Here is a 24,821-nt window from a genome sequence, read left to right on the forward strand (position 1 = left end):
TGTGTGTGTTGGTGGCACAAAAAAAAAAAAAAATAAGTGGGGAAAGGGAATACAAACACAAAATAAGTTTCCTATCTTTATTTACAGCATATTACAAAAACAATAAAAAAAAATATACATACACATGGCATCTAAGACAGATGAATAGCTCAATTCTATTTTACAGGACTTTTCATTTCTTTTCATGTACTCTGAACAGTTGTCTTTGGTTGCTAGTAAACAATACAAAATATATTGATGCATTCTGGTGTCATTTTTTCAATGCAGTAGCACTCATTCGCACACCTTGGAAAATCAAATACATGTGCCACCAGCAATTGCAGCAAAGCTAGCCTACACTGTCAAAAGTGTACATAGTTGCTAGCGTTTCACCTAAAACTTTTAACATCATATACAAAACATTCATCTGAATAATTGCTCTTGTGGTGCCACTACTTCTTTAGTAGTGCTAATGTTCCAGAGAAAACATTTGTGCTATATTTGTTTCTGACATTTAGCAGTATTTCTGTCAATTAAGCTCTACCTGTAAAAGTAGCCTATGTTAAAACTAGATACACCTCTATATACAGCATTACTGGCATTCAGTATATATCTGTTTAGCTACAGCATTTGTTTTTCATCGTGATGCTATTAGCAAATGTCTCATAATGTTGACATGTACGGCATTGAATCCAAAGTCATTACAAACGCCAAATTTCCAAACAAAGTTATCCAGATCACCGTCTGAGGATGGCCACAATACCACCGACCATTTCTCCCTCTTAAAGCTCCACTTGTCCACTTTCTCTTCAGGATCAGTTTTATCAGGTGTGTAGTCCACTCTAGTGTCGCTCCATGTGAAAACGGATAACTACAGAATATTCTTAAAGGGGTCAGTGGATAAAATAGATACTGTGGCCAGTATCTAATCTAGGTTTTTCATGAAATATCCAGAAACTGCCCGTCCTAAGGGCGAAGGAATCTCAGGACTTTGGAGCGCAGGAAGCGGATGAAGGATTTGGGGAACATTTCCCTTGATTCTTGTGCTGTGTAGTTGAAGAAGTTCTGTGGGTGAGCCAGTACATCAAACAACGCCCTCATGAGTTTCTTGTCCTGATGAGAAAATGTATTCAATTCAATTTTATTTATTGTGTCAAATTATAACAGAAGTTATCTCAGGACAATTCACAGATAGAGTAAGTCTATACCACACAATAATTTACAGAGACCCAACAATTCCCCTAAAAGCATGCCTTTGGTGCGACAGCAGCGAGGAAAACCTCGAACAGAACCTGGCTTTAGGTTGGCGGCCATCTGCCTCAACCAATTGCATTAATGGAAAGCAAAAAAGCATATAAGAAAGACAAGAGCAGGAGCCTGTATTTCCACAAGTCTCAAGAGGGTGCTACATGCTAACTGGACCACAGAACAAAATAAACAGAAAAGCAAATCAACAAGTGGATAATAGTACTGTGGCCCGTTTCAGAAAGCAGGTTTAGTGAAAACTCTGAGTTTGTTAACCCTGAGATGAGGGAAATTCTGGGTTTTCTGTTTCAGAAAGAGAGGTTAATCAAACCTGAGAGAGAGGGGTAACTCCAGCCCGTTTCAGAAAGAGAGGTAATTTAACCTCAGAGTCAGTTACTATGGTAACTGAGTCTGTGAACCTAACTTGGTCGGGAGCAGGTTTTCTTCAAGAAACCTCAAGTTTCATTCTCATTCTCATAATTTCCTCATTCATTCATTCATTCAGTCTGTATCAGGCACATTTTAATGCAGTTTGTTATCTGCATGAATAAAAAACTTATTGGTTTATGTTAGGCAGATTATAAAAAGTTTTTTTTCTCAAACATGTCGTCCTTTTGTCGACGATCCCACTGATGAAAAAGCTGTATTAGTTCACAGAGAGTTTACGTTGGGAGATGATATGAGTCCCGACTATAGATGTATTTTCATTTCCACATAACCGATTTGAGAGGTATTTTTTATCACAGTCCATTAGATATGTAGATACCTTATCCGTCCTCATATCACTAACATCAACCATCGTGGACAGGCTTTAACATCCAAGCAGATTCTTTGTGTCGCATTACGTTTTTTGCAACCGGCAGTTTTCTTTATAACAGTGTAGCGGATCATACTGTAATAGTAAAGCCACTGTAGAGCCTTCAAAAAAGTGTGACTCGCTCTGGAACCTTTTTTAAACATTTTGTGTAGTGTTCCCTGGACACAAACCAGTGAGAGCCATTAAAAAGAAATAAATGATTATACATTATAGTTCTGTTAATGATCATGGTGCTGCAACCTCAGAATGGGATTAGTATAGTCTACTTTTTCGCCCGCAGGATTGCACCTAAATTAAATTATAGGTGTAATACAATTCCAGTTTTCACCAGTAATATTATAAGTTAACTGTGATTAAATATGAAATGAATACACTGTTAATGCTTACGCATTGACTCAAGCAGCAATTTTCTCCCACACCAATTCTCTCTCTTTTGCAGCAGCAACCGCTGTCTTGCTTTTTTGACAAAATGCATGTTCAAACTCGCTGTTTGTCCGCATGAGTATTTCCGCCGACCCGTTTGTTTGGTTGTTACCATGGTGAATCGTAGAATCATGGCTTTATTCATGCTGCCTTTTTATAGTGGTTGTGCACGTGCGTAACCCTGAGTGAACCTATTCCGAGTTGATTGAACCAACTCAAATCAGCTGTTCTGGAACCGAAAACTCAGAGTTTCCCATCTCAGGGTAAATCAACTCAGACATCAGGGTTAGACTCAGAGTTTGTTAAACCTCCTTCCTGAAACGGGCCCCTGATCTGAATAATCAATAATATCAACACCTCAGATGGGGCACCCTGGTGGGAACCATATCATTGTAATGTCACTGGTTCAATTTCTGTCCTCAGTTCTCTACTCTCTGCTCTCTAATAAAGGCATAAAATGTCCCAAAAAATACTCATCTAAGACTGATGCAAAAACCTTTTTTGCCTCTATTTTTCTGTTTTTTTTGCCTTCTCTTTGTGTATATGTATTTATATATTAGGTGTAGATTTGGTGGCTATGGATGTAACTTTTTGTTATGTTTTTATGTTTTCTGTGGTTAGTGATATGACTGAAAAACTGTAGATTACATATTCTATTAAATATATTGATTGGCACTATATTAAAGACATAGTAATGAAACACTTTTTGATTGCCATTAATATGTTCTATTTAATATGTGTGCCAAATTATATGTGTAACATTGTAATACACAACCACATGTCAAATTTTCTGGCTAACTCTGGTCCAAAGTTACAATACACAACACAAAACCCACAAGTGCTCCTTGTTAAACATTTCTACCTGCATACCTTGAGAATTTCCTGGTGGTTCTCTGAAGCGTACAATCTTCCGTCTCTGACAATGTCTTCTATCAATTCTTGGTAGTCCTCTGAAACAGTCCATAAACAGCGTATTAATGCAACCAATCAAACCAAATTTGACAACACACTGTGGTAGCAGCATCACCGTTATAGCACAAAACATCTTCTTACCATCGTATGTTACATATGGGACCTGGAAGCCTTTCCCACTGTTTCCCTCGTTGGACCTGAACTGTATCCAGAGCCTCTTGGAGCGGGAGGTAAAAGCGATGGGGCGCTCGTATGTCTGACAAGTCTCGTAGGTTGTCACAGAGTTGGAGAGAGCTGTGAAATGAAGATGTGAGCGCACAGGATAGCGTACATAATTAGCTTACAACATGATTGTAAGTCATTAGTAATAAGATAATGACACATTAGTGTATGTTGGTTCTCCTTGGTAACATGGATACTAGTCTATATCATAGACAGTATATAATGGACCAATAGACCCCGTTGCTCTGGACGGAGACCAGTGAAGGCTATTAGAAGCACTTTTCCGGTGATGGCCAGCTTTACTGCGCAGCCTCCAACTGAGAGAATGTGACGTGAGCAACGTGTCTGAAAGTTGTAAGTCTTCTGGTAGCTGTGCCAAGAGAAATCTCAATCATTCCCAATCTTACAGATATGGAGACTGTAGGTGTATGTAAGGAGATTACATGGGCACAGGCTAATTATTGATCACTAACATGCTAGTTAACATTAGTAATTAAACCTAAACATCTCATGTAAGTCGAAACTGCCTGCGAGCTTCTCCTGTACTATACGGTAATTCCTCTACTATGCGACAGTAAGTCACTTGGTTATGACACAATCGTTAGCCTATTTTTACAAAAACGTCTGCTACGGAGCCATAACGTGAGGTACAAGGTAATGGAGCCTTTTATACATTGTCGTGTTTCTTTGGAACTAAACAATGGACAAATAGAGTCTTTAAACGTTCAGATGTAAAGTTATTCGCAGTCAAGTGACATAAAAATAAAATGGCGGACAGCGGAATGCTAACAGGAGGTGATGGCCAGTTAGCAACAAAATGGCGCCATGATGGCTCGAGTTCTGAAGCGAAGCTTACCCCCTTGGTCTATATCCTTCGCGTTCCACTTCCGGGATTGCTTCGGTGCTGCAGGAAATTCCGCCGGATGCATGTATTTTCCGCTTTCTTTGTGTTGGAATTTTAAATACGGTGGATTTATTAAGGCCTATTGTTGACTGCTCTTCAGATCTCTGCATGATAAATTGAAACAGCTAGCTAGACTATCTGTCCAATCTGAGTTTTCTCTCGCAGGGCTATTTTGCAGTGGCTCTGTGCGGAGTTTAGCACCGCCCATGACAATTCTGATTGGTTTAAAGAAATGCCATTAAACCAGAGCACGTTTTCCTCCCATCCCCGAATGCTATGTGGAGTAGCCAGACCCTCCTTCAGCGTGCATTGGAGGAGGGTCTGGCAAAGCGAGACTACATGGATACCAGCCAAAGATATTTTGATACCATTTTGGCTACGCTGATGTAAAATAACCTCTAACATGTAACCCTAAAATAATAGTTAACCTCTTGGTAGTATAATTTTTGCTAATTAATACAAACACACACAAACACACACACACACACACACACACACACACACACACACACACACACACACACACACAGTTCAAACTTACAGCTCTTTCTCATTACTAAGTAGTCACCGCATTCGTCCTCAATAGGCAGGAAGATTTCTGGGACGACAATAAGGATCCTGCGTTTGGGCGGTGGGTTGATGGTCCAGGTGCACTCCACATTGGCTGGGTAGTTCCCTGGGTAGTTGGGGGACTCAATGAAACCTGTAAAATCTCCCAGCTCTCCTCCACATTGTCGGTCTGTAAAGTGAAACACAGATGTGTCAGACTGATGATGGTTTTGGTGCAACAAGGTAAATTATCTGGAACTGAATCCCAAAATAAATGTTCTATGTACATTTTTCAGAGGTATTACTGCGTACACAGACATATATACTTTTGCATTGCATGATGTGAGTGGAACCATCAAAGTCGGTGGTGGTATTTCCAGGGCAGGCGATGCAGTAGTTCTGCCCAAACTCTCCTTGATACGTGCCCGTGGGACAGCGGATGCAGCGGTGTGTACTGGTGTTGTAGTAATGTCCTGGAGAGCACTGGACTGCAAGAGCCAATGACAGTGATAGAGGGATGTTAGTTCATATAACACGCCCAACATTTACTGTCCGGGTAAAAATGTAATATACAACTCTAATATGGGTGTTTTAAAGCTTTTTAGATCACATGCTGATCAATGGGTTTAGAAAATCATCTGCCATGTTGTGCTCAAAAAAATGTTTAAAAAACAAATTGGATTAAACATAAAGTACACTGTCATCAAGCTAAAACCAAAACCTTTTACCCTAGTTCCTGAAAGGTCAACATCTAGGAGGTGCACAGTTTCAAACTGACTCAAGCGCCTGAATGTACAGAAAATACAACAGCTGCAGAGGGCGGCAGAGTTCCTGTCAACACCCAAAAGAGCTCCATAGACTCAGCAACCACATGATACTGTTATGATGCCAAGTGAGCATTGTCAGTGTCATGCAGCAAAGATGATGTTGCAGCACAGAGGTTTAATTTCATTGTAGTTTAGTTTGACAGGTTTTCATAAAGTTTCACAGCTCCAAAAGAGCCATCTAATCCTTCCAATTATGTTAAACCACAAGACACTAAACTAAACTGGAGTTATTAGTTTTTTACCCTGAAACAACAATAACACAGATGACTTCCAGACCTTTAGTCTCACACTCCTGAAAGGTAACAGCACCACTGCGCTTTGTGACCAAGTTCCCTCCACAAGGGAAGCAGGAGGTGCGTCCCACTTCTGGCTGGTACGTTCCCAGTGGACAGGGCAGGCAGGGGGTGAAGCCGTCATGAGAGTACTGACCCGGGGAACACTGACCTGAACACACACAAGCATTAGGCAAAGTTACAGTGTAAACTGTTAAACACAGCAATGTTTTTGGTCAAATTCGATTTCTCTTACAAAACTTTTAGAGCTGCACTTGGATTAGTTTCATTTCAAGTTTTTCTTTTGTTATTTTCCATGTAAGGAGAAAATACTCTCCACTTTTATTAAGATAAGATATGGCTAAGCTTAAGCAAATGTTGATGGACAAATGTTAATGGAAAGATGGCATGTTTAATCTGCAGTGCATAGTGTAACGCCACTGAGTGTACCTCCTGGGTGACTAATACAAACTGGGAGCCAGTGGGAGTTTGCTGATAGCTTCTTGTTGTTTAGTCTAACAGAGGAGATGGGATCTGGGATTCAGCTACAAAGTGACTCCGATAACAGCACAGAGGGAGATCAAAACATGGTGGCTCCTTCTGCTATTATTCAGGGGCTGAAAGAAGCTGAGTTCACCTTTTGAATTCAAACACACCTTCAACATCTAAGCTCAAGCTTCTTTGGCTTTACACAAAGCAGAACATCTGCCAGTGAGAGATCTTTATCGAGCCACCATCGCTTCCTGTGTGGCTCATATTCACAAAACAGTTTTCCACATTTTGTGTCCTTCCATGCCTTTATTGCTTTTTCTGCCTTTTTGTTTATTTGTTCCAGATTTTACATTTTATTTTCATTTGGCTTATTTTCATTGTACGTACATTTAAAAAAAATGTTGTATAATTTAAACTAATTGTCATTACCAACAGGATGAAATTCTAAAAGACAAATTTAAAGAGTTCTTTCTCTTAAACTGGCATATTCTGTCTTCAATGGCTATAACCACATTGAGTTTTGCACTGATGAATATTTTATATCTAGTTATTGTATTAACTTATATTTGTGGTCTAGTGGTCTAAGAAACATATGCAACGGAAATGTCCCCTGTTTGATTCAGGCGGAGGCCTTTGTAGTGTGTGTTTCCCGTTGGCTCACTCTCACTGTTTACTGTTTGTTTCTTTAATGTCAATGTCTGTCTGGTCTGGAAGAGATCCCTCTTCAGTTGCTCTTTCTGAGATTTCTTCCATTTTTTCCTTATTAAAATTTTTATTTAAAGTTTATCCTTATCTGAAACAGGAATCTAAAGATAGAGGGTGCCATATGCTGTAGAAAATGTAAAACCCTTTGAGGCACATTTGTTATTTTGAGCTACATAAATAAAATTGAGTCGACTGTCTCACCTCCACACTCAGACAAGTTTCGAGCTCCGACCACTTTGGGGACTTCTCTTCCTTCAGGTCGAGGACAGACTTCACAAGACATCTGTGCCTCCTCATCCTGATACGTTCCAGCTGGACACAACACACACCGTCCCTGATCCCCATCGTAGTAAGTCCCAACGCTGCAGCTCACTAACAGACAGGTGGGGAATGACACCAAGATAGATTAAAGGTTATTAGTTCAATGATTTACAAGTACACAAATGTGCATCCCTGACTATAGACACAGAGCACACTTAAACTTAGGCCTACAATGTTTCTCCCCTGGAGCAGCCAAGCTTGTGGTTGCTTGTCACATGGCTGAGAGCTGAGAGCAGTTTTATTTTAGTGCTTGAACATATCTATTGTTCTCTCAACAAAAATGCTGTGGTATAAAACCAAGTTGAAACAAAGTAATTATTTGAGCCGGTGATATCAAACATTTTCCCCACAAACTGAACACAAACACTTGAGTTAGGACACCCAAAACAGACTAAACTGTAATTTACGTTAATTTAGCAGCCAGATCAGTGTCAGGAAGGGAGATAGACAATGTAAAATGCAGACATGAATCAACAAATTTAGCAGTATGCCCTGTGGCTACACATAATCAAAGAGTCCTAACCACACTGTAGATTTACACCAGAAATACAGCGGTTCAATTGCATGACAAGACCATTAAAGTCAAGTAACCCAGATTTCATCAGCTGCCTCTCAAGTGTAATCAAACAAGACCATGTCAAATGTATAAACACAGTGAAGAGCATCCTTAACACATTAAAGGCTGAGTCGGCTCAATTTATCAATCTGTTGACAGATTTGAGATTTTACTTACACGGCAATGAACATTATCACAGTATCACTGACCTTGATGCAGTTTAGCATAGTGTAAACCAGTTTACGGTTTTGGCATAACGTCTGTTATGATTGACACAAAATTGATTAGATAAAATTTAATTTAATTCACTAGAGCTTGAAATGCATTCAAAGTGCATTCAATAGGGTACCTCTCACAAAGTTACTTCCGTCTCTTCATTTATCAAAGTTGATCACACTATTTTGCATCTTCTGAATGTTTATTACAAGTTATTTGGCGTCTTCTGTCAGACAACCTTCAAGATAACCTCTGAGATAACTACCCCTAAACACGTGCATACTAATTATTAAGCACCAAAAAACTTTTACTCTCACTCACTAACTCACTCACTCACTAACTCACTCACTCACTCACTCACTCACTCACTCACTCACTCACTCACTCACTCACTCACTCACTCACTCCTTTGAAAGTTTAGGAAGTAACCAGGACTACAACCTTTAATAATGAGTCATGAATATGTCAAGATACAGGGATTATTGTGTTCTTCAGGACATCCATATCGAAACTAAGAAAATATGTATCCTAGGGCTGCACTGAATAGTATGAAGCTTCATAACATGACATTGATATTTAAATTCTAAATCAACAATAAAATGATGCGCAGCTTCTTCTTTTTTGTGCTTGTCTATTCATTCTGTTTAAAACCTGTATTTCAGCACAGTTGCAGATAAATAAAGATTATGCTACACTAATATTACCAGTGTTATACTATTTGTAGAATTAGATTCCAACAGTGGCAGGATTGTTTCCAACTCGTGTGATCCATAGATTTCCAATAACTCCAGAGCGTTTTTAGTGTGTTTCTGTCGTAGCATAATGTTGCTTAAACCTATGGGCAGAATTACTATTTCATCGTTATTTCATGCCCTTATTGGATTAGCCTGCTGCCAACATGTTTTTAGATTGACAAAACTGATGAGTTCTATTCATTCAAGAAAAGAAATTAAGGATTTTGTTCAAGGATCTTTTGTGTGTGTGTGTGTCACAAAAAAAAAGACATTTGAAAACCTCAATAGAAGCTTTGAATGTAAAAAAAAAAAAAAGGACATTTAGTAGGCCCTAACTGATCGTATGAACCATCACGTAGATCCATACTGGTTTTAGGTTATGGCTGAATTGAATTAATGTAAGTATTGAACTCAAAGGTTCTTAGCAGCCAAACGTTTTTAGAAAAGAGGGTAAAAACATGTTATTAACAAAAAATTTATAAAAACATTTCCAATTCAAGATTTATAACAAAAGAAATAAATGTAATATTAAATGTTAAAAACAGCATTATAACTTCAAATGTAATAATATTTCTTACAAAGTGTTACTTGACATAAAAACTAATAAACCAAAAGGCTGCATGGTCCTTTGCACACACGCACACACACACACAAACACACACATTAAAATGAAGGTCTGCATCCTGTCTTTCACATTTTAGAAACACTGTAACACTGCGACGGGACACACATATGTGTACAAAATAAAACTTTTGCAAACCATCCTAATAACAGCCAAAGAAAATCACTGAGACAAAAGAGCACCAACCCTCTCCACAGCTGCCATTGAGCCACACATCTGACACGTGCTAATACTTGACTCAACATACATGGCTGTGCATCAGGGAGGAGCTTTTTATATCACCATAAGCACCCTCGCCTCTTTTAAAAGCAAAAACAGGAGCAAATCAAAGAGAGTATTTCCCTCGTATCTCATAAAAGTGCAAAGGCTTGATTAAAGGAACTAAAGCACCGTTTTTGCTTTGGTTCCTCCCACTCAGAGTGATGCCTGTAATTAATTTGGGAATTACTGTGTCTGTCTGGGTGTCTTACGAACTTGACTTAAAAACTGAAGCTGATCTCACACAAGAATAAATCAATTGAATTCCAGCCCTTTAGCAAAATGTGCCTCAGTTGTAGCCTCTAATGGCAGTTACACACCAACCAGACGGCCAACCGTCGGCAGAAAAGCCAGTCGGACAGATCAGTCTCCTGGAGTTGGTCCAAAAAGTGCAACAGAACACACCGAACAGACGAGACGTAATACGTCTCTATAACAGCAGGCGGCCCTAATCTGTATTGTTGCCCAAAAAATGAAAACCGGCAGCTGATTGGCTTGTTCAAAATACAATCTCATAATTTACTAAAATAGTTCACTGAAACATGTTTCTGAAAACATTTTAAGCGAGAAATAGGCCATACAGTTGCTGAATCTGTCTTCATTTGAGATTTAAAAGATTTTCGTCAGATTTTGAGAGACCCTAGTCACGCTCATTCCGCTCCCCGTTTCCGGGTGAGTCCCGACTGCCCTGCCACCGACTGAACATGTCAGGTCGAACAGACTTGAGTCACCAACCTCGCCAGACTGTCCAACGGCCGGGTTAGTGTGTCAGCGCCTTAAGCTGCCTGTTAGCAGAGAAACCACTATCTCTAAAAGCTCAACACACAAAAGCTTTAACGTTGATCCATTATACGTGGCTCAGCAAATTGTTAGATTTTTCCACTAAAGAAAGAAAATGTAATTCTCTCAAAAGAAGTTCATTTTTTGAAGACTATTGTTTATTCTGAAAGACCATGAGGAGCCATCATTGCATTGTCCTCTAACAGCTTTTATTTGACAGAGGGAAGCAGTGAGAGAAGAGAGAGTGTGAGAGTGAAAGAGAGAAAAAACCTTGAAGCCTTTCAAATGCAAAGAACGCTTCTATAGAGTCCTCGAATTGATGGCCCCAAAGAGGTTTAAAAGACCTTTCACCTCTATTCAAGTCCCCAGTCTTTGCCTACTTGATGACATAGGAAAACAGTACGGTATCACAGTGGTAAGGAGCTGAACCCAATAAAAGGGGTCAGGTTTCTGAATCCCCCCATTCTGTTTGGCCCAATCACTGCTCGCGCCCATCAAGCCGAGGCCCAAACAACTGATGCTAATTGATTCCCATGGTGTGGCTGAAGTCAATTCTCTTTAGCAGTTTAGTGGCTGGGGGTCATGCAAAGTGGCCCCAGCTGGGGGGCAGGGGGGACACAGCACTCAAACTGCCAGCTTGAATCAACAGCACTTCCTAAACATCTTCAATGTTAAAACAAACACACAAACAAGTTGACTACAACAGTCAAATAGATGTGGACATGCACCGTTCATGGCATCTCTGAATCAACGTTGATCTGTTTGCACTTGTTTTACTTTTTATATAAATATGTATTCTGATGCAGTCACGTGTTGGCAATTATCAACAGTACAAAAAAACATCCGAACAACAGAATATTTACATAATTAATAAACTACATCATGCATACATTTTATTTAAACAGAAACAGCCTGGAATATAAAGCAATGTAGTATCCAAAACCAATGCTTGTACAGAGGTGAAAGCCTAATTTCTTTAAATTCACAGGAGGCTGTGCTGTCATCCCTCTGAGGCAGTGAGAACGAGCCCCAAATGGGGTTTTCAATGGAGTAGGCAAACTGAAAAGGACTAAACTGCACTCCGAACTAAGCCAAAGCGGGAGGTGGGGGAGGAGGGGAAAATATAGCTCCTTTAAAGAGCTAGAGGTTAAGAAGAATGCCTTTCAGCCCCCCTCCTCCTCTCCCAAATTACATGTCTACACCCCTGCCATGGCCAATAGACTGCTCAACGTTGACCAGAATGATTCTCTTTCAACAAACGTTATCTCAAGAAGTTTCGGACAAGTTTTGGTCAACATGAAACAAAAACCTTAAACACATTTAAAGAGTTGTGTGTTGGTTTACTAAAGATCTGTGTCTACATCATATTCAAACATCCTCAACATTGGTGGTAGACGTGCATATATCGAACAAAAACGCATACCATTTGAATTTGAATAAATATTTAGACATCTCAACAGAAGAAAGACACCCGTTTCTGTACTGTAGAGACGGCGTGCAGCAGGCAGCAAACTTAGTTTGAGGCCTGAAACTAGCGGCACACGGTCCCAACAGCCAGAGAAAACACATGCCAGCCTTCTGCTCTCAAACACTGACAGTGTGCGGTCTTATTTAATGAACATATCTCCATCACAGGTTGTATATAAAAACCCAACCGAGGCAACAACTACCAGGAGACCTGCCATCACGTTACACTCTTATCCCAGAGAGATGCTGGAAGATCTCACAGCTTGGAGGGCCAACAACAGTCTCTCTGTTCTTCCATGCGAGCTCGCACTCGCCTCCAACTTCCTCATTACAGCATGTCTGCAAACCAAATAGGGCACTCATCTGGCCAACACCTGCGCCAAATCCAATCATTAAACCAGCTAGTCTAAATATATCTCACTGGTGTGGACCATTTCAATTGCTTTAAGACATGACTATGAGTCTACTGTGTGATTAGGGCCTAGTCAGAAACATTGCTGCCTTGTGTTAGGTGTAACAAAAGTGGTTAGATCTGTGCTTTTGAGAGATGAAAAGCATCAATATCTCCAGTAGAAGTGATGCCTGGCTGAATGTTGCCTGTCCTAACTAACTAATAAGTAAATATAAAAAGAATCTCACCACACTTCCTGCCCACCAGCACCTGTCCCACCACACAGTGTCCTGGGAGTTCAGCCGGTTTGCCCAAACTTTTGGCGAGCTCATAGTCAGACCCGGCAAAGTGGAGGTGGAACTGCTCCCGGTTGATGGACTTCCTCAGGGTCCTGATGGTCTTCCTGAGCCTCTTTTCTGAGCGTCGGCGTACACAGTTCAGGTCACAGCTCTCTGCTAAAAGAGAAGCATTTGTTTCCACAGCAAAATGTCAACTCCCACACCAATCGTAAATTGTACATTCATGCGTGGATGCTTGCATGCTTGCCTAGACATTCTCACAAATGCACCATCAAGTCATGGAAAAAGCAATCCAGGCCAACACATGAAGAATTCAAGGAAATAAAACAAAAACACCTCTGAGTCCCAACCTCAAAGCCCACCACCATAGCCAAGTCAAAACAGGAGATACTTTAACAGTTTGGTTTGTTTAGTGATAAACAGACAGCAGCGAAAGAAAGATTGAGAACAAGAGGCGAAGGTCGCAGGCAGGCAGAGGGGAAGCGCAGAGAGACCAACCTGTTACCTCCTCTAGGTTCACATCCAGCTCAAACTCAGCTGTTATCGAGGAGCCGTCCTCCTCGCCAGCTTTCCTGCCATGGCGGCTGCGCATTCGCTGCACGGACGGGGTGCAGCGCAGGCTCACATAGCTGAACTGGACATTTTCAGTGAAGAAGAACCTGCTATCTGTGGACATGGGATACAACCACCCCCCACACACACACACACACACGACCACGTCACAGCCAGCAGACACACACAAACACACACAATCGCACAAAAAAAAAGAATCATAGATGGCATTACAGAAAAGAAACAACTAATTTAATGTTGATAGCAAACACCACACCATACACAGATGTAAAACAGTCAATGTATGCAGTTAATCTGATCATTTTTTTTGTCATGTAGATTGGATAGCTGAAAATAGGATGAGATGTCCCAGTGACAATTTCCTTTATTTGAAACAATTATGTGCCCTTTCAGTGACTATGAGGGATGTAAAAGACCATGCCGAAACCCTTTGGAGAAGCAAAATAATCCTACAATCGGAAACACATTTGATTGATGGCTAGGTCAGACCTAACTGAAAGGCATGCTATGGCTAATTACATCCTCCCCTGTCACTGCCAGACAAAGTGCTGCAGTGAGACATCCAAGACACTCAAAACCACATCACTTTCCCCACAAATTTCTTTCACATTTGCCTTTGGTTTACTTTGAAGCAGCCTTCAGGTCTGCTTTATATTCTAAAGATTGTGGCTTTAGATGCTGGCAGCTCTTGGTAAACCTTAAATGTTGTTTAACGAGTAACATGAAGGAGCTGTAATTTTAATCCTTGTCTTTGTGTGATCTAGTGTTTGGAGGCATTGTTATGTTTGCTGTGTGGCAATCGCTGTACCTGAGTGTGCTGAGTTTAAGCTTTCCTTGAGTTTCTCCTGACTTCTTTTTAAGTTGCATTTTGCAGTGTTGGACTTAAAAGTGGCTGTGGTTTTAATGCGTGGAACACTGGCCATTTCTGGACCTGCAGGATAGAGGAACAGAAAACGTTGTTATTTTGATCTACTTATATATCAACTGGAGACAAGAGAAGCCGGAGTTGTTCCTGAGTAACTGTTTTGTGTGGCAGAGCGGAAAGATAGATGTAAATCTCTGATGTTTTGTACTCGCCTAAGCAATGCAAGCCACTGTTGTTCTTTTGTGCGTCAGCCAAGCAGGGCAGAGGCATTCCACAGGTCACCGTGTAGGAATCCTCCGTCCCTGAAAACACACAACAGGCCGTGACACACAGACCAACACAGACAAAAGTGAAGGCCAAAAAAGCCAAGTCAGAGAGAGCAAACAGGTAGCATGTAGGAACATGAAGCGCCTCTGCAGACTGATGTTGACAATTAGATCTAGAACAGCTTGACTTACTGACTAATTGCGTTTCTATTAGCTTGCTTTAGCCGTGATGCATCACTTTTGTTTTTTAAACATAGCTGCATCTGGAGATACAGTACCTGGTCTGTACTGTGATATGCTGTTTGGGTTTAATCATGCCAAAAAACATAATAGTGCAACTGACTGAGGTGTGTCATGTCATGTCAACTGATTGGATCAAACATGTCATAGAAGTCACAGTTCTTACTATTCACATAAGAGCCTCATGGTTTGCTGTGCTTTGTCGGGGCTCTACTGAAGTCCATTCACCCCTTGCAATGTTTCAAACCAACCAAACCGATCAAGTAGAAAATGAGTACTTGTGACTTAGTCAACAACTAAATAGTTAACACTTTCTGCAGCCGCTTCACAGTGACTGCCTTCTAGCAGCCACCTCTTCACTTTTGGTGTTTAACAAGGAAAACGTGAATCAGTATTATGAACTCTTCGTCACCTTTCAGGTTGCCACAGCACAGCAGCAACTTAAAAGATGTTTTGTGGAAGACTGATTAAGACTGTTGAACCTCTGGAAGGCTTTAAATCTAAAATGCATATATGAAGTATTGAGAAAGCCACAAAGGTTAGCCACCGAGGGCCAAATTGTTGCTCAATTAAAGTTACATTTATCTGCACTTTTAATTTCCAGAAACTGCATTTCCGTTTGAAAAATTGCAAGAGTGGAACTGACTTCATCACAGCTCTGACAAAGTGTAGCAAGAGGGATCAAAACAGTGATGCGTTTAAAGATTTTAACTGACAGTGACAATGTTTAACTATAACTATGTAATGCAAGAGCTAGTGTATGTACAGTATATTTAGCAAGTAAGCTATGGTTAATGAGAAGAAAACACTCAAAAAGAAGATAGATCTGCAGGTGAAAGGACTGACAATAAGGCTCAGGTGTTTCCTGTTAAAACCTTGAACCATTAACATGCGATCATGGTAAGCCAAACCATTTCCTCTTGAGTACTTATGGAATATGAAAATATGGCAATACAGTTGGAGCTGCACTTGCTGAACAGCAGGTAAACAGGTGAATCATGTTATATATAGATCTGACTGATCCAACTCACCACTGCTGATGTGAACTTGAGACTGGCATGTCAAGAAGCAGCGGTCCCCTCCCTCCTGCTTACTACAGTTCAGGGTAGGTTTAGAGGGGGGGTTAGCAGGTGGGAAACCCTCAGCCTCTAGATGGAAATCACAACAAAACTCCAAGGTAAAAAAGAACATTTTTGATTGTAACAAGGAGGAAGAGGCACAGAAAGTCCAACATCCTGACAGCACCAACAGCATCGTAGCAATTTGGATGTTTTACTCAAGCACAAGAAAAAGCCAAGTGACAGAGAATTAAAGAGAAAAAGAGAAGTAGAACAAAGTATCTCCTGTTTTTGTCCCCCAAGTTTTAGTCCAAAATGTGGGATGTCACACAATTTTCCAAAGAGACAACAGCACTCAACAGAATATGTAGGAAGAGGCATTGGCTTACCAATGCAGTCCTTTTTGTTCCAGTGTAGCTTATAGCCAAGATGACAAAAGCATTCAAATCCACCCATGGTGTTTTCACAACCCTGCTCACAACCGCCATTGTTCACACTGCATTCATTTATATCTGAGAGGAAAAGGGAACATTTTATAATTACATTCTTCCAATACATCAATGAGCACTTGTGTATGGTTTTAGCACTTGTGTGTGTTACGCTTAAGTTGTTATGTGTAGCTCCCTTCACCCGATGCAGACTCACCTCCGCAGTGGGCCAGCCCATACATGGTGTAGCCTTTGTTGCACAGACATTGAAAACCACCGGGGGAGTTCACACACGTGTGATCACATGTGCGCTCAAAAAAACATTCATCTATATCTGTAATCAAAATCAGGCAGGGGACATAATAGCAGGGCAGTCAGTTGCAATCTTCATCAGGAGGGATTTTCCACCCACAGACCCACAGTTACATTTGATCCTGAATTTTCCCACTTCACTGAAATGTGACGTGTACAGCATGATACATCAGGTAAAACAGCATTGGGTTTTAATCGTAATTACAGGTAAAAAAAAGGCAGTGATTCATTGAGACACCTTAAATTGAATTGTAGTTGCATCAGGTGAGCATCATTAAAGCATAGAACCTGATCAAAAGCGTAGCCCTGTTACCAAAAATCATAACATAAGATAGGAAGCTGGCTGACAGGTCTTTTAATACACAATATAACACTAAATAAAATGCTAAATCCTAGGGAGATGCTGAAGTTATCAAAACAGTAAAACAAATCTATATTCTCATCATGTCAAACTAAGAACAACAAACTGAATTCTGACGTTATGATCTACAACTTAAACTCTTCAATTATGTATGTGACTATCCCTTAAACTACGTGTTAAAATAAAATAACAGGTTGAACTTTTTAGACTTGAAAAACTCAGGATGGACACAGATGCTATGGACATGACAAATGTCTGCTAGTGTTGTCACATCCCACTCCCTCTTATCTCATTTAGATAAGATAGGTCTCATTTTGTCCCAAATCAATTCAGAAGCCATTTCTACCTTGGCAAGAACGTTCGTCTGTCAGCAGCTTGAAGCCTCTTCTGCAGTTGCACTCAAAGCTGCCAATGGTGTTCCTGCAGAAGTGTTCGCAGCCGCCGTTGCGAATCTCACACTCGTCAATGTCTGTGGGGAAACAGGTGATATCCTGACAAGACTGACTATACAAATGCACTGAGTCAAATCAGTGTTTCCTCTCTGTGAAGTTTTTTTTTGTGGAATGGCAGTCTGACCTTTGCATGTCTTTCCATCCGGCTGCAGTGTGAAGCCGACTGGGCAGCTGCAGCGCACGCCTGTGGATGTGTCTTTACAGGTGCAGTCGCACCCCCCATTGTTCACCGCACAAGTTTCTGAAATTACAACACACAACGTGAATGTATGTAAATGACCTTCCTGCTCGTGAAAAATGATCTTTATTCCACAATGTCAGATACCAGATCCTTAGTAAAACAGATCATTGATGTTTTGAACAGAATCAAACTACAGAGTGAAAGAAATATTACAAATACACTGTTTCTTTCATAGATTTTGAATTATTGTGTAAACTTCTCTGAGCACTTGAGGCCATGACAAATATTGAATTTATATACAGTATGTAATATTGATTTAAACATTTATAAATACTGATGTTTGGATGTAGAGTACATCCATACACTGGTTAGGTACACGGTAACATCTAGGCATACCCTGACAACATGTATTATTAATAACACAGACACTCCCAGAGCTTACGTGCTAGTCACGTTCTTGGTAAAGTGCCAAAGTTATAGTGTTTTACATGTATCGAGTGACCCAAAATCACACAACTGATAAATACTAATATACAAGAAAAGATTCACACGCTACCCTTCCCCAAATGGAAGCAAAACGTGAAATGTGTCACACTGTCACAAATGCATATTTTTCAGGGGGAAAACTGGGGGCGAGAAAGCGAGAGCGTAGTCATTTCACAGTTTGCTCAAAAGACTAAGGAATGCATTGGTTTACTAGACATTAGTCCTCACCCCTGTTTAACACCTGTGAGTGGTTCCTGGCAGCTCAACATGCCATCACGTAAAACACAGATTCAAGCTGTTAGCCTCTGAATGAAGGAGTGTAATTGTTACCCATTAACAGTCTTCGTTTGACACGTTTGTCCACCTCAGTAAAGGATGTGACGTTGTGGTCTGCAGACTCGGTCGTGGCTTCATCTCGTTCTGTGACGCACACAAAAAACAATCATTAACAGACTGAGAATTAGTACATGGATTCACTACATTTCCAAAAAAACACACTCAGTGGGACTTGTTGTTGGTCACATTTCAGTAACCAGATGCATGTTTACACTTGAGATATTCAGCTTGCAGTGGCTTGGTGTGTGTCAGATAACACACCAGATCAGTAAAGTCAATGTTGGGACAACAGCCTGGACCTCACACACGCTGCTGCCGGAGGGAGAGATATTACCAAATATCTGACAGCTGATCTTTATCCATCATAACCATTGTGTGGAAAAATGCACACAGTGAGACAGAGATGTTTCCAGTTACTGTGTTTTCATTCATTCATCAAGATAGCCTCCGCATTACTAAAGAAACAAAGTCCAGCATACTGTAAGCTCCTCCTGCAATGCGCACATCTTGAGCTGAAGTCTAGTTTTGTTATATTCCCAACAGAAATTATTCTTATTCTTATTATTAAACCCAAAACATAAATCCTTCCTTTGTCATACCCTTTCTGTTTTAACTGTATATGTGTAAAAACAACTAGCCAACACTGATGGACAGTTGGGGTTAATGATGTTCTTTTTGAACCATGGGTGCCAAGAAGAAATATGAAAGACACACTGAAAAAAAAATCCCTTTAGTAGCTTTAAGGTTTGTTAAAATCATCTTCCACACTTTTAGATAGGACAATGTACATTATCAGCTTGTTAAGCTCTTCAATCAAACGCAGGACTCCATTTGACAAAGAAATCATAAGGTCCACTTACCAACTTTCTCCACAGCTTTCAACCACATCTCACGGTATTTCTTTTAACTCCATCCACTGACGAAGACCGTAAGATGCGGAAAAAGCTGGTAAGTGGACAATGAGTGCAAAAAAACTAGCAAGGTCAAGAATGAACTTTCACGTTCATCCCATTTTTTACATCTGCACCATAACATTCAATCGAAATGTTCTAGATATCTTGTGCGTCATTTTATATAAATTTCCCCAAAATTCACTTTGACAAATTTGGTATCTTTGGAAACTTCTTTAGAAAATTTTAAAACTTCTTTAAAATCTCAGAAATCTTAGAATTTCAATAATGGGTGAGTTAAATGTTGGCTGCATATAGTTTGAAAATGCCTGAGCTACTGGCAAATCAATTGGATTAAAAGACAATATATGGCTACCACATCGGAGGATTAAGACATGCTTTTGAAGAGGGAGTTTTAAAGATGGATGCAAGAATATTAAAGACGACAGAAAATGACAGAAAATGTTTTTGCATTCGGAGTGTTAAGTAACAACTAAGTGTGCTTACCTATACACGACCTCTTGTCAGGTTGCAGGGTGTACCTGGCGTGACACCTGCATATGGGGCCGTTCTCTGTGTCCTCGCATGTGTGCTGGCAGCCTCCGTTGCCATGGTTACAAGTTACTGCAGGGTCAACAACATGCAACCATAAGACATATTTACAGTGCAACATTTGAAGCCAACTGCAGGTGTGTAGTGTAAAGCCAGCTGTATGCCGTTGAGCACGTACAGATGCAGCCTCTCTGGTTCCTGGCCAGCTCGAACCCTGGACGACACTCACAGGCCACACCTCCTTTGGGTGTCTCTTTGCAGATGTGGGCGCAGCCGTGCTCCTTATTCATACAGTTGAGGCCCTCTGGGATAGAAAGAGGGAAAGAGGTACACAATGAAACTCTCCTACAGTGACTGACCGGCTGCACACAAAGGCACACATACTGAGAGATTAGTCTGGCATCCTCAAAGACACTGATTGTTCTCACGCTCTTACACAATCCTAAAACATCAACCACTGCGTTTTTTCTTTTGCACTTCTAAAAGTATGTAAGCAGAGGAAAAGTTGTTTCATTCCCTCAAAAAAACAAAGCTCTGCAAGTTCTTCTAATAGTATATACAACAAACTTCCTTGAGCTGAAAAATGAGATGAGATGAATCAGCATATATATAGATGGGTCACAGCTGAGTGGTTAGGTCCACAGGATTTAAAAGGGTTGTCAAGACCCGATGGAGTGGAAAGTACTTGCATTTAAGTTGACTTCAGTCAAGAAGACAAAACAAAGGCACTTCAGACTAATCTGTGACACAGACCACATAGACCCGAGTGTTGCAGTTATTAACTCATTTTGTTCCCTGGGACACGGAGATCCTTTTCCCACAGCATGTTGCTGCTGCAGATAAAAGCTCAGTGACGGGAGCCAGCTTGAACCTGTCACCCCTCATTGTGCCATCAATTTTAATTTGTATGTGAATATTGGAGAATTTGCTACATAATTCCCTGACTTTTTTTCACGGCTTAATACAATTAGCAGAAACACACACACACACACACACAAATAATACATACTCAAAAACTCTTTATAAATAAACTAGGCACTGTTTACAAGTTCACTTCCTCCATGCATTTCAAGCCAAATTGGAATTTCTGGTAGTGCCACAAAAATGATCTTCAATTATTCTGAATTGTACTTGAGGTGCAGTACATCTGTGCTGTCGGGCTAACAGATGCAGGTGTGGCTGCTGTTTACAGAACAAGTGTGCGTGTTGTACACTCACCCACAGAGCGGTGGATGCATGTGTGCTGGTTGTCGCTGAGGAAGAAGCCCTCTTTGCAGCGGCACTCATAGCTGCCCATGGTGTTGACACAAGTGTGTTGGCACCCACCATTGTTGAATTTGCATTCATCCACATCTACAGTACAGCGGATTGATTGCATTAATGAACAGTGTTTACAAAACTCTGGAAAAGTATTTGTTATATTCACAATGTTTTTTTTACATACTTAAATCAAATAAGGCAGTTTGATCCAGTGTTTACAAATTGTGGCTGAAAATAAAGCTTTTTAAAATTCAATTCCAGACATAAATATTTACTTTTAAATCACTGCATGAAGAAAACCAACACGGTTTGTATTAGGCTACATTTACAAAGAGAGCTCAAGAAAAGCAGTGCGTGTGAGAATCTTCACATACAGTCCACAAAAACATGAACTCTTCACCATTGGTGCTGATGATTCAAGCTCTCTGTCTATCCCAAAAGGTCATTGACTTAGTGGTTTAAAGCTGGTCTTACCTAGACAGTTATGTCCATCATGGGCCAAATTAAATCCGTCATAACAAGTGCAGCGATAATTGCCTGGTATATTGTTGCACTCATGTACACAGCCACCATTGTACTCCAAGTCGCATTCATCAATGTCTGAGAAGTAAACATCACGTAAATTAATGATCATCTCCAGATCTAAAAGTTATTAAAATGCGAAACATTTTAAGTCTTTGAACAGTATGAACAATAACTTTAGTGCAATAGGGGATGTATATTGTCTATCTAAAATAAATATATGATAATTAAATGAGCACAAATATCCCATGCCCTTATAGGAATTCAGAAATTATGACACAATAGATTTAAGTATGTGTAATTACAAACATGTAGGTAGTATAACAGATCGTCTGTCCAAATGCCACCCTGCATTAAAATGTCTGCCTAAACATCCAAACACTTTGACACTCAGATGGTTTTTGTAACCAGATATTAATGTGAATCAAACTGCTCAACAAAAAGCAGACACATTACCTTCACAGTGTTTTCCATCTCCTTTAAAGCCTGCTTTACACGTGCACTTGTATGAGCCTTGGGTAGTTTGACAAATAGCATCAATGTGACAGCCATCACTTCCCTCTACACATGGATCTGCTGGAAATCCATATAGGTCTTAGTTATAACACATGCATACCTACAATATTCAAATAGTCTAATAAGTCAAATAACATGACATGTAACACATATGCACTTCCATGCTTTGTGTGACTATACTAAAGACGAGCACGCAAGACGTCCCTAATAATAATAGTCGCATACAGCAGGCACGTTTGAGAAATCCAGTGAAAACTAACCTGAAAGTTAATAAGTTACATACAAAACAAAACTTGTTTTACAAATGTATGTGTACAGGTAGCACATCAATTCACACTGTCATTAGTATATAGCTACACATTTAGAATAAAAGAAAATGTAAAAGACACCACTGGGGAAACAACAAGAGCGCACCCTGAAAGCGTGCGTAAAGTAGCACTCTCCACGACTGGAAAACATACACATAGGCTACACACATGCACATACACTCACTACAGTCCCACCTCGAATCTCTGGAAGCGCTGCGCTTTGGCGGCTATTTAACAAGAGCAAAAACAAACAAAAGTCCCTTGCAGCCCAAATAGCTCCCATGGTGATATTTTCCAAGTTTAGAGGTCTTCTCAAAAGGACGCGTACGCACTGAAGTCGTGACCGAGCGTCCGCCTCATTTTCATTCTAGCCTGTCAATCTGCTTCACAAGGGGCTTTTGAAAAGAGAAAGGAGTGAGTAAGTGAGTGAGTGAGTGAGTAAGTGTGTGTGTGCGTTTGTGTGTGTGTGTGTGTGTGTGTGTGTGAGAGAGAGAGAGAGAGAGAGAGAGAGAGCGAGAGAGAGAATGAGAGCGTGCGTGCGCGTACATGTGAGCGTGATAAAAAAAAGAAGCGTTTGAAGCAGATCCGCGTCAAGTCAGTCAGATAGCCAGTGAAAGACCGGAAGTGTCGAGACTTTGCGTAAAACGTTACAAACGTCTGTGCACTACATAGGTTTTTATTTTGAAATCTATGACCGGAAATCATTTGGTAAACCTGACTCCATTGAGTTCTTTTAAAGTCTCACCTCTTGTAAACTCGGCCTTTGGCGTCTGTAACGTCGACCACGTCAAAGTTATGTGATAGAAAGATCGAATACACATAAGCGATTTTTATGGATTTTCGTCTATGACGGTTGTTTAGCTAAGTCAGCTAGGCTACGTAATAGCTCCTAGTATACGTAAGGTAAAGCATGGATGTATTATAAGGAGCACAGTAGTATAGAGGACCTTTAATAATACATCCATGCTAAGGAGTCATTGAAGAGTAGCTAACGTTACGTTACCGTTAGCCAAACAACGTGGTTGCTAGGCAACACACATCGGATATCATCTGTGATACATATCGGTTCTAATCAGACTGTCTAAAAACATATTATGTCTATGTCTAAAACGGCCCCTGACAGCGAGGGAGGAAGCTTCCGTGATAATTTCGTTAGCCACAAAGAAAACGGCAGCTAACGTGAAAAACCCCGCTAGGCTAACGTTACAATGGTCTTCTCGCTTTGCCAGACCCTCCTCCACCGCGGCGCTGCGTAGTGTTGAAGTTTTAATGAATTTCAGTAGTTTTTTTTTATTTTTATTGTTTTTAACTTTATTAAACATGGTAAAAAGATGTTCCAGTATGTAAATAAATATAAATCAAATGATATATGAACAAGTAAGTTAAATATAAAACATAAGGTAGGTATCTAATAAATAAGTCAATATAACTTCTTTAGGGGCTAGAGAAAATAATTATTTGATAATTAATTATTTGAAATAATTATTTGAAATATGACGTTCACTTGTTTTGTTTGTCACAATGTCGCTAATGTATCGATTTACAAATTAAATTAAACCAGAAAATTGTTAAGATTTGGGAAAGACTTAGATAATCTTGCTTTATTAATGTGAACTTTACCAATTTACAATTATAAGATTTGTCATGTAACTCCAAGGTTTATTATTACTACATTCAAATTTAGAGATAATGTTTAAGGCATAATAATCTCTCTCCAAAACACGTGAAGAGGGGCAGTGATCAATAACCAGGCTTTAGGGTTTTACACTGTGATGTGACGTGTTTTAATCGTAATTTGTCACATACTGTATTTTGATTATGCGGTTCCAACCTTAGACTGTATAAAATAGGTTTCAACTTTGAAAATGCTATCTATAAATTATGTAAAATGTACGATTGCAGCAGCAATAAAAACGAGTACCTAACTGAGTCACAGAACTTAGTATAAACTCTTCCAGTGTTCAATGTCCATTAAAAACGTCTTCTATGTAGCTCTTGTTCACCACCTACAGGTGCACATAAATATCACAAGCAAAATTTTTCTTTCGTTTTTTTATTACAATACAAATCTACTTTGTGGTACAGTAAACAAAAAAAAGTATTAAAAAGACATCTACATTGCATGTTCGAAGGAAGTGCACAAAATTAAAAAGACTTTCTGAAAGGCTCTACACCAATTATCAAAATGTCAGTTTAAAAGAAAAAGGTTTTGCAATAAATAAAT

The 24,821-nt window shown here is 40.0% G+C and overlaps 1 protein-coding gene across 4 annotated transcripts; it reads right to left on the reverse strand.

Annotated features, from left to right (window-relative positions):
- Positions 1–63: 63 nt before the first annotated feature.
- Positions 64–23,223, reverse strand: scube2 (signal peptide, CUB domain, EGF-like 2). Of its 4 annotated transcripts, none has more exons than XM_028575199.1 (23): positions 22,793–23,223; positions 22,230–22,346; positions 21,726–21,851; positions 21,210–21,344; positions 20,170–20,295; positions 19,947–20,063; positions 18,544–18,633; positions 17,671–17,787; positions 17,441–17,563; positions 16,639–16,755; positions 16,383–16,505; positions 15,967–16,083; positions 14,642–14,731; positions 14,373–14,495; positions 13,490–13,657; positions 12,941–13,147; positions 7,549–7,719; positions 6,155–6,322; positions 5,378–5,539; positions 5,044–5,241; positions 3,518–3,670; positions 3,335–3,414; positions 64–1,092 (listed from the first exon to the last, which is right to left on the reverse strand). In XM_028575199.1, the coding sequence occupies exons 1-23, from the start codon at positions 22,878–22,880 to the stop codon at positions 946–948; spliced, it is 3,063 nt and encodes a 1,020-aa protein (XP_028431000.1). In that variant the 5' UTR covers positions 22,881–23,223; the 3' UTR covers positions 64–945. The 4 variants fall into 4 exon arrangements, with proteins under 4 accessions (XP_028431000.1, XP_028431006.1, XP_028430991.1 ...); XM_028575205.1 differs by having other exon boundaries at positions 12,941–13,144; positions 22,230–22,349; XM_028575190.1 differs by having other exon boundaries at positions 22,230–22,349.
- Between the last annotated feature and the right edge of the window lie 1,598 nt (positions 23,224–24,821).

Source organism: Perca flavescens, chromosome 1 (genome assembly GCF_004354835.1).
Source record: "Perca flavescens isolate YP-PL-M2 chromosome 1, PFLA_1.0, whole genome shotgun sequence".
Classification (NCBI taxonomy): Eukaryota; Metazoa; Chordata; class Actinopteri; order Perciformes; family Percidae; genus Perca; species Perca flavescens.

Excerpts from the sequence above, each read along its gene's own strand:
- scube2 (XM_028575190.1), bottom strand. The coding sequence starts at position 22,880 with ATGGGAGCTATTTGGGCTGCAAGGGACTTTTGTTTGTTTTTGCTCTTG. Across the intron at positions 18,634-19,946 it reads TGACAAGAGGTCGTGTATAG|AACGAGATGAAGCCACGACC; the intron begins GTAAGCACACTT and ends TGTGCGTCACAG. Across the intron at positions 7,720-12,940 it reads GCTGGTGGGCAGGAAGTGTG|TGAGCTGCAGCGTTGGGACT; the intron begins GTGAGATTCTTT and ends CCTGTCTGTTAG.